The 12,216-nt window shown below is 42.6% G+C and overlaps 1 protein-coding gene across 2 annotated transcripts in view; it reads left to right on the plus strand.

Moving 5' to 3' along the window:
- Adcy2 (adenylate cyclase 2) overlaps positions 1-12,216 on the plus strand; it is a 368,926-nt gene that overhangs the window by 264,075 nt on the left and 92,635 nt on the right. For both annotated transcript variants that reach the window (XM_021641274.2, XM_060380366.1), the window contains exons 6-10: positions 4,371-4,482; positions 7,141-7,268; positions 8,718-8,876; positions 10,184-10,316; positions 11,535-11,711. In XM_021641274.2, coding sequence (XP_021496949.2) covers positions 4,371-4,482; positions 7,141-7,268; positions 8,718-8,876; positions 10,184-10,316; positions 11,535-11,711 — 709 coding nt within the window. The remainder of the gene's footprint in view (positions 1-4,370; positions 4,483-7,140; positions 7,269-8,717; positions 8,877-10,183; positions 10,317-11,534; positions 11,712-12,216) is intronic.

The raw sequence follows: 12,216 nt of genomic DNA on the forward strand, positions 1-12,216 counted from the left end.
GAAAGGAGAGACTTATTCCTGTATTCCTGTCCTCAAACCACCACACAGCTGGTGTTCCTCTCATGCCCTATTGTTCCCAAGTACTTTTTTGGAGAGTTTGCTCTCTCCTCTATCCCCAGTGTTGATGCCAGGCTTTCTGTTCTTGTCATCAGTTCCCATAATCCTTTGCACATATATTTAGGTACATTTGTTATGCTTTGATGGCATTCTTTAGCTGTCAGGAAGGATTCTTGAACTAAATACTTCAGTATTCCCAAGACCACAGATACATTTAACTAAACATCTGCTAGAATTGGGGCCCAGCCTATTCCCCAAATCTTGGCTCTCAACCACTGGCTGTTGAACATCTGCTAGAACTGGGCCCCAGTCCGCTCCCCAAATCTGGGCTCTCATCACAGGCTACTGTCTCCTGGGCCAGATGTTTTCAATCAAAATTTTGAAACTTGGAGATGAAACATTCACTTCACAGAAACTTAGATACATAGCTCATTTGGCATCAGATCTTACAAAATGTGCACAGAGCCAGTGACATGCAGGGCGCAAGCACATACATAAATAACTGAGCAGTAAGAGACTCATTTCACCGGATGAGAGTTAAAGGAGGAACGTTGGACTGAAGAACTAAGCCTATTAAAGAAAGCTATGGCACATTAAGCAATAAAATTATTTTAAAACCTGTTTGCCTTTGGCTGTGTAAGCATTTCATCTATAAAGTTAAAGGAGCAAGAAGATACATTTCCGGTATCTGGGGCGTTCCCATTAACACAATTCCTCTTTCCAGCCTTCCACTGCACAAATGGCTCCAACCCCCCTCCTGTTGCACGAGTTAAATTATAGTCACTTACTGGGTCATCAGAGCCTGTAAAGAAAAATGTGGTGTGTGTAAGCAGTCACTGGACATTTTAATGGACAATGCAAACAGTGAAGCCCTTACATACCTGTATTAGCTGTCACTTTCTGTATAGTAGGTCACCGGAATCTAGTGGGCTAACATAGATATAAGCATCTCACAGCGTCTGTGGGCCAGAAGTTTGAGAGATGCTTATCCAGACGTTTGGGGCTTGGGTCCTGCTGTGAAACTTCAGGCCAGATATTGGATACAGTTTGCTATTGCTATTGGAACTGCTCGCTACATGGCCCCTGCCCTCTTTGGATGGTCCACATGGGTTATCAGCTAGAGACCTCAGCTTCCCTAGTCCTCACCATCAGCTGCCTGGTCATCGTCATAAGATGGCAACTCAGTTCTGCCAGCTCAGGAATCCATTTGCTGTTTATCTAGACAAAGCCGGAAAACTGTTGTCTCCCAGTTCTGTTTTGGCATCCATTGGACATGGTGTCTATTCTCTAGTACTAATACTTACCAGCAGTAATGTCTCAACATGAAGACAGCAACTGTTGGTTGCCTTCCGACCGCTGGTCACCTTTTTCTAGATCTCCCCCGGTACTTCTCTAGCATCCACAGACATAACAAATGAAAGCAAAATAAAAACAAATGTAATTTTGCTCAGTCTTGTGTGAGTCTGAAACTTCCTCTTTCCTTCATAGCTCAGGACCTAGAGAACATTTTTATATTTTGATTAGTTTTTTTTTTTTTCATCCTCAAGTTACTCGCCCTGGTGATAACCTCCACTGAGCCACAGATTTGGTTCACACTGACTTCCCCACTGACTCTCCCTGCCCCCAGGACTGTGTAATTCATAATTCTTCTGCTTCCTTGTTGCATTGACCATGTGAGTGTCCGGGCCCCACTGACCTTGCTTTCCCACTCAGAGAACTTGTCCATCTTTGTCTTACTATAAGCTTGCTGTTTTCCTCTCCCCTCTGAGCTTATCTTCTGTAAATGAGTACACTTGTCACTCTCTGGCCCCTTAGTGATGTCTTACCCTCCCAGGACTTTACTGTCTTTGTAAGACGTGTAACTCTGGCCAGCACCCTGTGCTCATTCACCTAGTGACTGACTTAAGGTAGCAATGAAACTGACAATGCTGATGCCATCTTCTTCCTGTACAAGCTCATGGTCTGTATGAACCCAGATTCCTAAACACAGTTCACTCAGGAACCGTGCTTCAGCTTTGATTTTTTTTTTTTTCTCCTGGACCCTCCCTGCCAACATCTAACTAGTCACAGTGTGTGGTTCCTATTCCTCCCATGCTTGACCCTGACTCTCCATTGCTCCCATCACAAACCTTCGTTAGGCTCCAATGATTGAACTGATTCCAAGGTGCACTACCAGGGTGATCATTGTAGTAATGATGCTATGACCATTTCTCCCACATGAGCACTTGGATTCCTTTACATAATTTCACACATTGTCTCACAATCTCTGCTTACCCTTTTCACTTTTCTACTTCAAAATAAACTCTGAGCCCACTTATGATATCTACCACCAGCTTATAATGGGGCTGCTCTGCCCAAACCAGGTTGCAACCATAAGGAAAGCCATAGATGGTATGGGCCAAGAAGGAAGTGGCCTCACCTGCCCTCACACATTCTCTTTCCAGAGTTCTTCCAGGTGTTCTTTCTCTAAGTGAGCAAACTGAATCTCAGAACATGGCTCAGCCTGTGCCACTTTGCCTTTAATGGGATCATGGAGATCCGTAGGAGGGGTTTGAGAGAAAATGAGAGCATAAGGGAAAGGCCTGTCCAACACCTGCAGAAGTCGCTTGTGTTTCTGTCCCCCAACAAAGAACTGCACCTTTCCCCTGGAGAAAACTACAGCCTGTGCTTTGCTTTGTAGTCCTATCCTGATCTGGCTGCAACAAAGATGACAGGCACCACATAGTTTTGTTTTTTATTGTGGTGAAATAGGAACAATGTTTTACAGTTTAACCACTTCTAAGGGAGCAGTCCTATGGGAGGAAGTATATTCACGATGCTTTCCAACTGTCCTGTTCATTTCTATAACCTTTTCTTTATGGTTCATGAGTTTCCATCCCCATTAAACAACACCCACCACATACTCTCCGCAACCCAGCACCAGCTGTTCTGCTTCCGGTCTGCACGGGCTGCTCTGTCTAGGTGACACATAATGGAATCGTGCAGCATTTGCCATTTTGCGCCTGAATTGCGTCACTTAGCATATAGTGCCTTCGAGTCTAGCACCCCCTGGAATTTCATCTCTCTCCAAGGCTGACTAATATTCCAATGTACATATAGATCATGTTTTCTCTTTCTGTATATCCTCAGATGGACTTTTGGGTCATTTCTACACCCCTGACTTGGAAATAAAGCAATCTTGGACATCCACATATAAACAGTAGCTTGAGTCTCTAATTTCAGTTCTAAATCCTATTGCTTTCAGGGTTAAATTTTTCAGGAGCTACCATAGAGTGCTCCATAGTGTCTGTGCCCCCTGAACTCTCACCAGCAATGCACAATGGGTTCAAGTCCCTACATTCTGACTTTTTGTTTAATAGCTTTCCTAGTGACTGTGAGACAGCAGTCATTTCTAATTCATGATGTATCTCAAGCCATAGCATAGTCACCATGTGAGTGTTCCAATGACAGTCTTGAGTTTAGGCTTCTCTATAAGGCTGTCATGAAAATCAGGACTGTGCTATCGTGTAGGGAAGGGTGTGGCATACATATTGGCACATGACACTGGCTAATATTGTGGCAACTCATGGTAGCCTCTGCTCCTATGCATATATGCAAATAGAACTGCACTGTCATATCCAAAGAGTGACTTTCCAGGACACTCACCTCACCACCTGCATGTGTCCCTTCTCTCCCAGCACTCCTCTCCTTACAGCACTTATTATTTGCCATGAGTCGTATTTGGACACTCACTCAGTACTGTGTTATTTGTCCAGCACATCACCACAGCTGACATCTGAGCAAGTAGTAAGTGATGCAGGATCACTTGATTATTATCCTCTTTTAAGAAAGAAGACCATTGCTTTCATTTTTTTTTTTTTTTTTTTTTTTTTTTTGCTTTTGAATTGGTGCACACAGGTTTGGGCTTTGTTGTCTGCTGTTTCTACTGTAGAAGTTTGTACAACATGAGCCACATGACAGTTCAAGCAGGGACAATCCACTAGGCACCCCAGCTGCATGAGTGGAGAGTCAGATGTGCACCACCCAGGAGGAGAGAGGGTAGAAGAAAGATCTAGCTCTGGGCCAGCATCATCCGGCAGCTTGCCGCTGGCCTCTTTCCACTAACTCCTCATCTCCCCTTAAAAAATGCAGCAATAGAAAAAGGTTTAGATTGTGATTTCATTAAAGATTTATGTATTTCCTGTCCAAGAAATAGTTTTTCTCCTGAAAATACTAAGTAGAAAGTATTTACACCATTCTGAAAGAAAATTGCCATGACTTGTATTTACAACATTATACAGACTCTTAAATTCCCACTCCACTTGTTTTCACAGCATCTTATATGCTGACATTGTTGGTTTCACCCGTCTCGCAAGTGACTGCTCCCCTGGTGAACTGGTCCACATGCTGAATGAACTCTTTGGGAAGTTTGATCAAATTGCAAAGGTGAGTATCACAGCATTTTGTCCACTGTGAAGAATAGCCTCTCGGTGTATTTTTCCCTCCTTTAAGAATGTTGGCAAAACGTGTTGGTTTTATTTGCTCTATCCTGGAAGAGCAGTAACCTAGCATGCAAATATTCATATATATATATATATGATCATATATATTCATATATATGCATGTTTTCATCTATATAAGCATATATATGCAGACTGTTTATATATATTTATTTATATAATATATATATATTATAAATTATATATATTTCTACACTCAAAATGGTGAGTCTCTTTGAAACACTGTCCACCTTTGGGGGTACCCCTGTAGGCATGGGAAGGGTTAATCATCCTGTCTTCATACAGTTAAGTGGGATCATGGAAAACCCCTGCATTTTCAGTGTGCCTTCATATAAGCCCTTTACTTTCTTTTGCCTCATTTTTATCTTAAAGCTTTTGTGCCACTTAAACAGACATGTCAGATCATGGCCATCCTCTATATGCCCATAGGTGGGCAATTTCACAAAAACATGATCCCAAGTCATCTAAGATTACACTAGACCTTAGTTATAGAAACTTCTAGAATTTCTGCTAGAATATGGGTGAAAAACGTTTCTTTTCTTTTTTTTGTCAGCTCTTTACTTTTTATTAAACATTCCCTTTCAATCCAATTTCATCTTTGAACAGCTCCCCAGCACCTTCAGTATACCTATTAATACTAGTTGTGCACATAGAAGAGTTTCATGGGTTGCTGCACTTTCAAACAACTGCCGATGTCTTAGAAATTTGGTGTGCCGATGAGAGCACAGTCCTTTGTGGACCCATCCCTGCAAGTGTGCTGTCTAATTCTGCGTAGCAGCTCTCACGGAGTAAGGAGGTTAAATTTGCAGTGAGCAGCTGGCTCTTCCCTTTCAAGGGACAATGATATGTTTTATAAAGTAAAATTTACAGAAAAAGAAAAGACGAAAACTTAATTAATTCTCCCATTGTGGTAGTGTTTCCTGGAGGTGTCAGGTGGAGGAGTCCCAGGCCGGCAGGTAGCAGCATAGCTCACGTCCACAACACAGCTCTACTCTGCGTGTGCTTCTTAGGACTGACAGTTCTTTTAGGGGGATCACTCACGTTGGAGAAGTCTCTAAATCTTCCAATGGGGCTTCCCTGTAACTCATTATGTGTGCAATGACTCTGCTGCCAAGTTAGATGACAGAGACAGGCAACAGAAGGTATATCTGCAAAAGATCCTAGAGTGACCCACTTCCCCACTCAGAGCAGAGGGACGCAGCATAATTTCCTCTAAAACTCTCTGGCTGTGCTAAACACAGTTAACCAACAAACGGAGCGTTGCAAGCCAGCAGCCAGCCCAGCCTGCTGAGCGAACGCTGGGTAAAGCACACCACTTAAGCCATGCACCTCAAGGTCATGGCCAAGCACTGTTATGAAACTCCAGATTCTTTGACCCACAATATCCATTTCAGAAGTGCACAGGAGCATGACTAATAAGTACTTTGCTTTTTTTTTATTTGTGCTACTATACTGGCATTACATCATCAATAGTGATATAAATCACCATGAACACATGCCCTGCCTTGTGAGTTATTAGAAAAAGACACATGCCAAAACTTCTAACAACCCCACACATGGCTGCAAAGATGTTCTGCACATTTGTTTGAAATGTATTTAGTTCATTCATAACCCATGTTATTCTCAGAGGAAATAATTTGTGCTTAGAATTTTTTTGGTTTTGTTTATTTTACTAAAGAGCTGCTTGAAAGTTTAAAAAGGGATGTAGGAGTGATGCATAGGAATGAGTGGATCTAAATATCATAATGTAAATATTTGTAAATATCTAAATTATAACATTTAACGTAAATACAATGTAAAAAGCAAAATGTATTGATCAAACTTTGTTTCTTTTTATTTTGTAATATTGTTTTTGGAATATTACATATTCATATTATATATACATGTGTGTCTCTGTGTGGGTAAGGAGACATCAGATCTCCAGAAGCTAGAGTTGCAGGAGACTGTGGAGAACTAGAGGCAAATGCGGGTAACTGAGCCTGGATCCAGGGCAAGAGGAGACTTGCTCTTAACTGTTGAGGAGTCTCTCCAGCCCTAAGTCAGTCAAATATGTATTTTAAAAATTTATCTTAGTATCACAAGTAGATTCTAAATGGTTTGAGCATGTCACATGGTGGCTTGTTGAAGAGTGAAGACATTTATCAGACAATGTGTGTCTATATGTAGGAGTCTGCTGCAGATTAAAATAAATGAGAAAAGCACAAGCTTAGGAGAGAATGGCCTAAGACTCTAACTCATATTCAGTCTCACTGTCCCATTGAGTCTTAGTAATTCCAGTCTGTGGAATGTTCATTTGTCAATCTACACGAGTCAGAGAAGTTCAGACCACAGAGAACAATCCCTCTCTGCTCTTAGAGAAGAACTATTGCAATATTCTCCTCCTTCCATAGATCTCCCTGCCTCAGGACTGGGCGTGTGGGAAAGGGTGGCCTGTGCTCGCTGGGTGGTGAAGGAAGTCCAGGTTCTGTTTCCCTCTGTCCCTGGCCCTGTCCGTGGGCACAGAGTCAGCAGTAGATGCCGTTTCGGAAATCTGACTCCGTGTAAGAGCTCGATGCAAATGAGGTCTTCTGATCTCTTTTTCCAGGAGAATGAATGCATGAGAATTAAAATTTTAGGAGACTGCTATTACTGTGTTTCCGGACTCCCTATATCTCTCCCAAACCATGCCAAGAACTGTGTGAAAATGGGATTGGATATGTGTGAAGCCATAAAGTAAGTGTACCACTCAGAAATACTGTTTTAGTGCAGAGCAATTTTGAGTTGTAATTCTCACCTGCGGCTATTTCTGTTTTCTGTGTACTGGCACTTACTGTACATTTAAAGATAAGTATGAGGAAATGGATCTGTTACCTCAGTCCAGAGAGAGACTGACACAGGTGTTTGGAGTCATTGTGCTTATCCACAGAGGTCAGCGAAACTGAGCTAATCATTTGTTTCAAAGGTGATCAAAACAAACTCTATTCGCTCTACCCACATTCTGTCCTGTGTTACCTGCTGGTCTCAGCTATGATTGATGAGGCGATAAAAATGGCTTACTTTCTGAAGCTCCCAATAATGGATGACAGGCTAGGGATCTCTCATCCATCCTTGGAATTCTTTGTTCCCCTCTCTCTCACATGAAGGGACAGCATTTGTACTCCCATTATTGAAGCATAACATGAATTGGGAAATCTAGTGAATGGATACCCTTTTGGGAGGAGCCATTTATTTGTACATCAGTGGCGCATTTTGTGTCCGTTTTAGCATCCTGCAATGCCATCATTATGCCACCCCCTTGGCATTATGAGATGCTAATGGTTTGCTTTGCTGTGGTGTACAACAATGGTTGTCTGTTCTTTACAGTGAGCTGCTGTCGATCTGTGTTTCCTTCCTCACTTCCCCTTGAGGAACTCTCTCCAAGTGCTAGGATCGCCTTTCTAGGCACTTGTTTTGTAATAGTCCCTTAAATGGTTAATGCTCTGAGTAAGCATTGTCCAGGGTTTCTATCTCCGCTTCAGTGAACCTCTTCATTGGCCTCTTTTAATGGTTATAAATAGTCCTAAAATATTAGATACAATATAATTACATTCCTTTTCATAATATATCACATATTATTAAAGCCCTTAAAGTTAGTATCCTTCTTAATTAAATAATATGTTCAACTGACAAGATTTAACCTTATAGTTATTTTTTAAAGATTTATATTCTGGCTGAAGTTACTAAGGTCCCAAATAAGCATTGTTCCTTTGCTGGCGCAATATGTTTATCAAAGACATGTCTCTTAAAAAGCACTAGAATTGCAAATGGTATTTGAAATAGGGTCTGATACTTCAAGACAATGATACCTAGAGGTCTGGGGTTGAATGCATAGCAGGAGGTCACACACAATGGATGAGTTCATCATGCATGTTACTTGGAAATATAAAGACAGTAGACCAAATGCTTTGTTGCCACTGACAGCACTGAGCAGAGCCTGGAGCTTTGGGTCTACTTCTGGGGTGACTGGGAGAGAACAGCCTTCCTCTTGGTCCAAAACAGTAAATGGTTCTCTGCCATGAGAGGGTCCATGGTGGCATTGCAAAAAGGGTGAGCTGCTCTGAGTAATAAAACACAGGGATGTTGACCAGGAGCGAGAGGAATAAAAGGGCTCTACTGAGCTGTGATCATTTCCCTTCTCTTTAGGAAAGTGAGGGATGCTACCGGGGTTGACATCAACATGCGTGTAGGAGTGCACTCTGGGAATGTTCTCTGCGGTGTGATTGGTCTCCAGAAGTGGCAGTATGATGTGTGGTCTCATGATGTCACTTTGGCCAATCACATGGAAGCTGGAGGAGTCCCTGGGTAAGACAAACTTTGAATTTCTCTCTTGAAGCCAAGTGGACAGGGTAATAATACTGAATTGCTGAGTTCCAGATAACTACTCTTACCTGTGTTGGTATCATGATACCTTTGTCTAGTGGGCCCTTATAAAAATCATTTGACCTGTCTCTCAGGATAGTGATAGAGTGCTTATGTAGAATGTAAAAACACTAGGTTTATTCCCTAGCAACGCACAACACAGAGACACACACATAAGTACATAAACACACAGATACACACACACACAGGCTCAAGCCCTGATTCTACAAGCCTTTTAGCCTGTATTCAAGCATTATGGTTATCACATAGTAAGTTCTAAACCCTTATTCATTTGCAAATTTGCAGTTATGTTGGTATAGAAGGTCTCCTGGCTGCACATTCCACTCTGGCCTGTTGCTTCTGATGCAACAAGTATCAGTCATTATCCCACCCAAGGTCAGCCCCAGGCAGGGTGTGAACACAGAGCTGCAGTGTCCTTGGGGTCCTCCAGCCAGACGAGCAGATTAGCAGCCATGATACCCCTGCACCTTAATGGGTATCCCCCAGCAGGTGTCTGTTTGGGGGAGGGAGGTGAGACAGGGTTTCTTTGTTTTAGCCCTGGCTGTACTAGAACTCACTGTGTAGACCGGGCTGGCCTCTAACTCACAGAGATGTGACTGCCTCTGCCTCCGGAGTGCTGGGATCACAGGTGCTTCCAGCAGATGCATGGATGCGGGCAGATCTGATCTCCTGGCCTCTGTGCCTTGGGTTCACATTGATCTGAATTACTGTTGAATGATTCAGCACTGGCATAGCATCACTGTAGCAATGGAGCATCTACAAGCAGTTGCCCAAGTATCATAAGTAGCCATAGAGCCCACTCGTGGCTAGATGCCATCATGTGACTCTCAAATGTGAGGGCTGTAATTCAGGGAGCTCAAGAGCAAGCACTGAGAAGAAATCCGTGCTTTTATACCTCTGAGCACTTTTGCTAACATGCCCTGGGTGTGGGTTCTGACAGACACTCTCACTGAAAACTCAGTATGAGCCAATGTTTCCTGGTGATGTTCTCCACACCCTGTGTACAGGTTTCTGTGAGCACAAGAGTCTGCAAGTGTTAGTCACTCATGACCTCTGGGTGCCGTTCTTCAAAGCACCGGCCAGTAGTATATAAATGTCCACTGAAGTCAGTTATCTAAGGACACACTGGTTTTCCCTCATTTGGAAGATAAATTATTCCCCAAATAACAAACAAATACAAAACCTTTCTTTACATGTACCCCTTCATATGTTTAAAAATTCAATTTCAGACGTGTTCACATCTCTTCAGTCACCCTGGAACACTTGAACGGGGCTTACAAAGTGGAGGAAGGAGATGGTGAAATAAGAGACCCATATTTAAAACAGCACTTGGTGAAAACCTACTTTGTAATCAACCCCAAGGTCAGTACCACTGTACAATGTTGATAATTAGCTCATTATTTCTGTGATTGGGAAGGAGTAGCAAAAGTATCATTGTAGGTAATGCTTTTAGCAAGGAATTAGTTTAGTTCTCTGCTGCTCTTCACCCTTAAAACCACTTTACATGCAATCAATGGCTTGATTATAGAATATGTTTTGTAATGATGAATTCAAATATTTATTCAGAAAACAGTTGAAATGTATCTGCTGTCTGTACGCTGAAGGGATGGATGAAGGATGCCAGTTAGGGTTATTGCAAAGGTCTGTCTATGTTAGTGTGTTTTGTTGCATAATGCTGCCTATGAAAGGCGCTCAATGTGCACAGCCTTGAAATCTGTGAGTTGAGAAGAAACAGAGATTTTACTGAAGCCATCAAAATATAAAAATCTACTGAGATGATAAGGTAACTGCGTGAAAAAGAGAGAGAGAAAAGTTTTCATGATGAACAAGCAATGCTCACAACCCATTTGTGTGAAAATGTGGATACATGCAGACTTGCTTTTCTTGTGTTCTGAAGAGCCCCTCACCTGGAAATACAGAGACAGCAGAACTCTGCCTCTTCTTGCGCTCATGCTGCCTGTTTGATGAGACCACACGACTCAGAGCTTTCAGACAAATGGGTATTATCATTACTTTCAGCTTAAGACCCTGAAGCTCTGGGCAGTTGCATAATTGTCTCCAAGTGGCACAGCTGGTAAATGGAACAGAACACAGCAAGATGGGCTTCAGAGCCATGTCAACCAAGATCACAAAATCAAGCTCAAATTCCTGGGCGTTTCTCTCTGATAGCCTCCCTGAAGCCAGGGTTTCACCTTTAGAGACACACTAGCTTCGCTGCTGACCTAGAGGCAAATGTATGATGAGTACCATGAGTGACAAGCCATGGATAAGTGACATGTATTCAGGCCAACAGCATCAAAGCACAGGTGCAATGTGAGGCCATCTAAATGGACCAACACAACCGAACCTAGATAAAAAACCAACATAAACCAAAGCAGATCCAAAGTTTTGCTCAAGTGTTTACTTTATGCATTATTATACATTAAATATCTGGTACTTTTACTAAGTTTGAATTGCAGGTGAGTTTTACTATCTAGAAAAAAAAATGTTGACTTGGACAAATGAGACTGAAGCAGGTCCAGGGGAGGGATGAGGGAGATTGGAGCGTACCAATTGTGATGTACTGTTTCTCCACTCAAGGGAGAGCGACGGAGTCCCCAGCATCTCTTCAGACCTCGCCACACCCTCGATGGAGCCAAGATGAGGGCATCTGTCCGAATGACCCGGTACTTAGAGTCCTGGGGAGCAGCCAAGCCCTTCGCACATCTGCATCACAGGGATAGCATGACCACAGAGAATGGGAAGATTAGCACCACGGTATGTCTGCCTCAGAACTATGGTCATGGTGGGAGGGCTGGCAGCTCCTGCCCCAGCAAAGGACCAGGCATCTCTATGAGGAATAATGATTGTCAGCAATGATGGTGACCTCTGAGTCCATGGGGTCATGGGATCACTGTGACAAAACTATTTAACCACGTTCTGTTTTCTCTTACCAACGATGATACCTTGAGCATCTTAATGACACTAGATGTAAAGCCGGGAAGCCCTGCTCATAGGCATTATCAAGACTGTCTAAATCCCAGATATGCAGGCTCTATGATAGCACTGCCCACCCCATCACTGTGGTTCCCTTTCTGGTTCCTAGAAAATGCCTCACAATGGGTAATCTTGCAATAAGATTCAGAAAAGAATATAAAAAGTAGATCCAGAGGGATGATTAACATAACCCCAACAGTACACTTCAGTCTTGAAACCAAGTCCAGTTTCATGTAGAAAGGCAGAAACTGTATTGGGATACAGCTGAGATGAAATACAATGCTTC

Source organism: Meriones unguiculatus, chromosome 3, assembly GCF_030254825.1.
Source record: "Meriones unguiculatus strain TT.TT164.6M chromosome 3, Bangor_MerUng_6.1, whole genome shotgun sequence".
Taxonomy (NCBI): Eukaryota; Metazoa; Chordata; class Mammalia; order Rodentia; family Muridae; genus Meriones; species Meriones unguiculatus.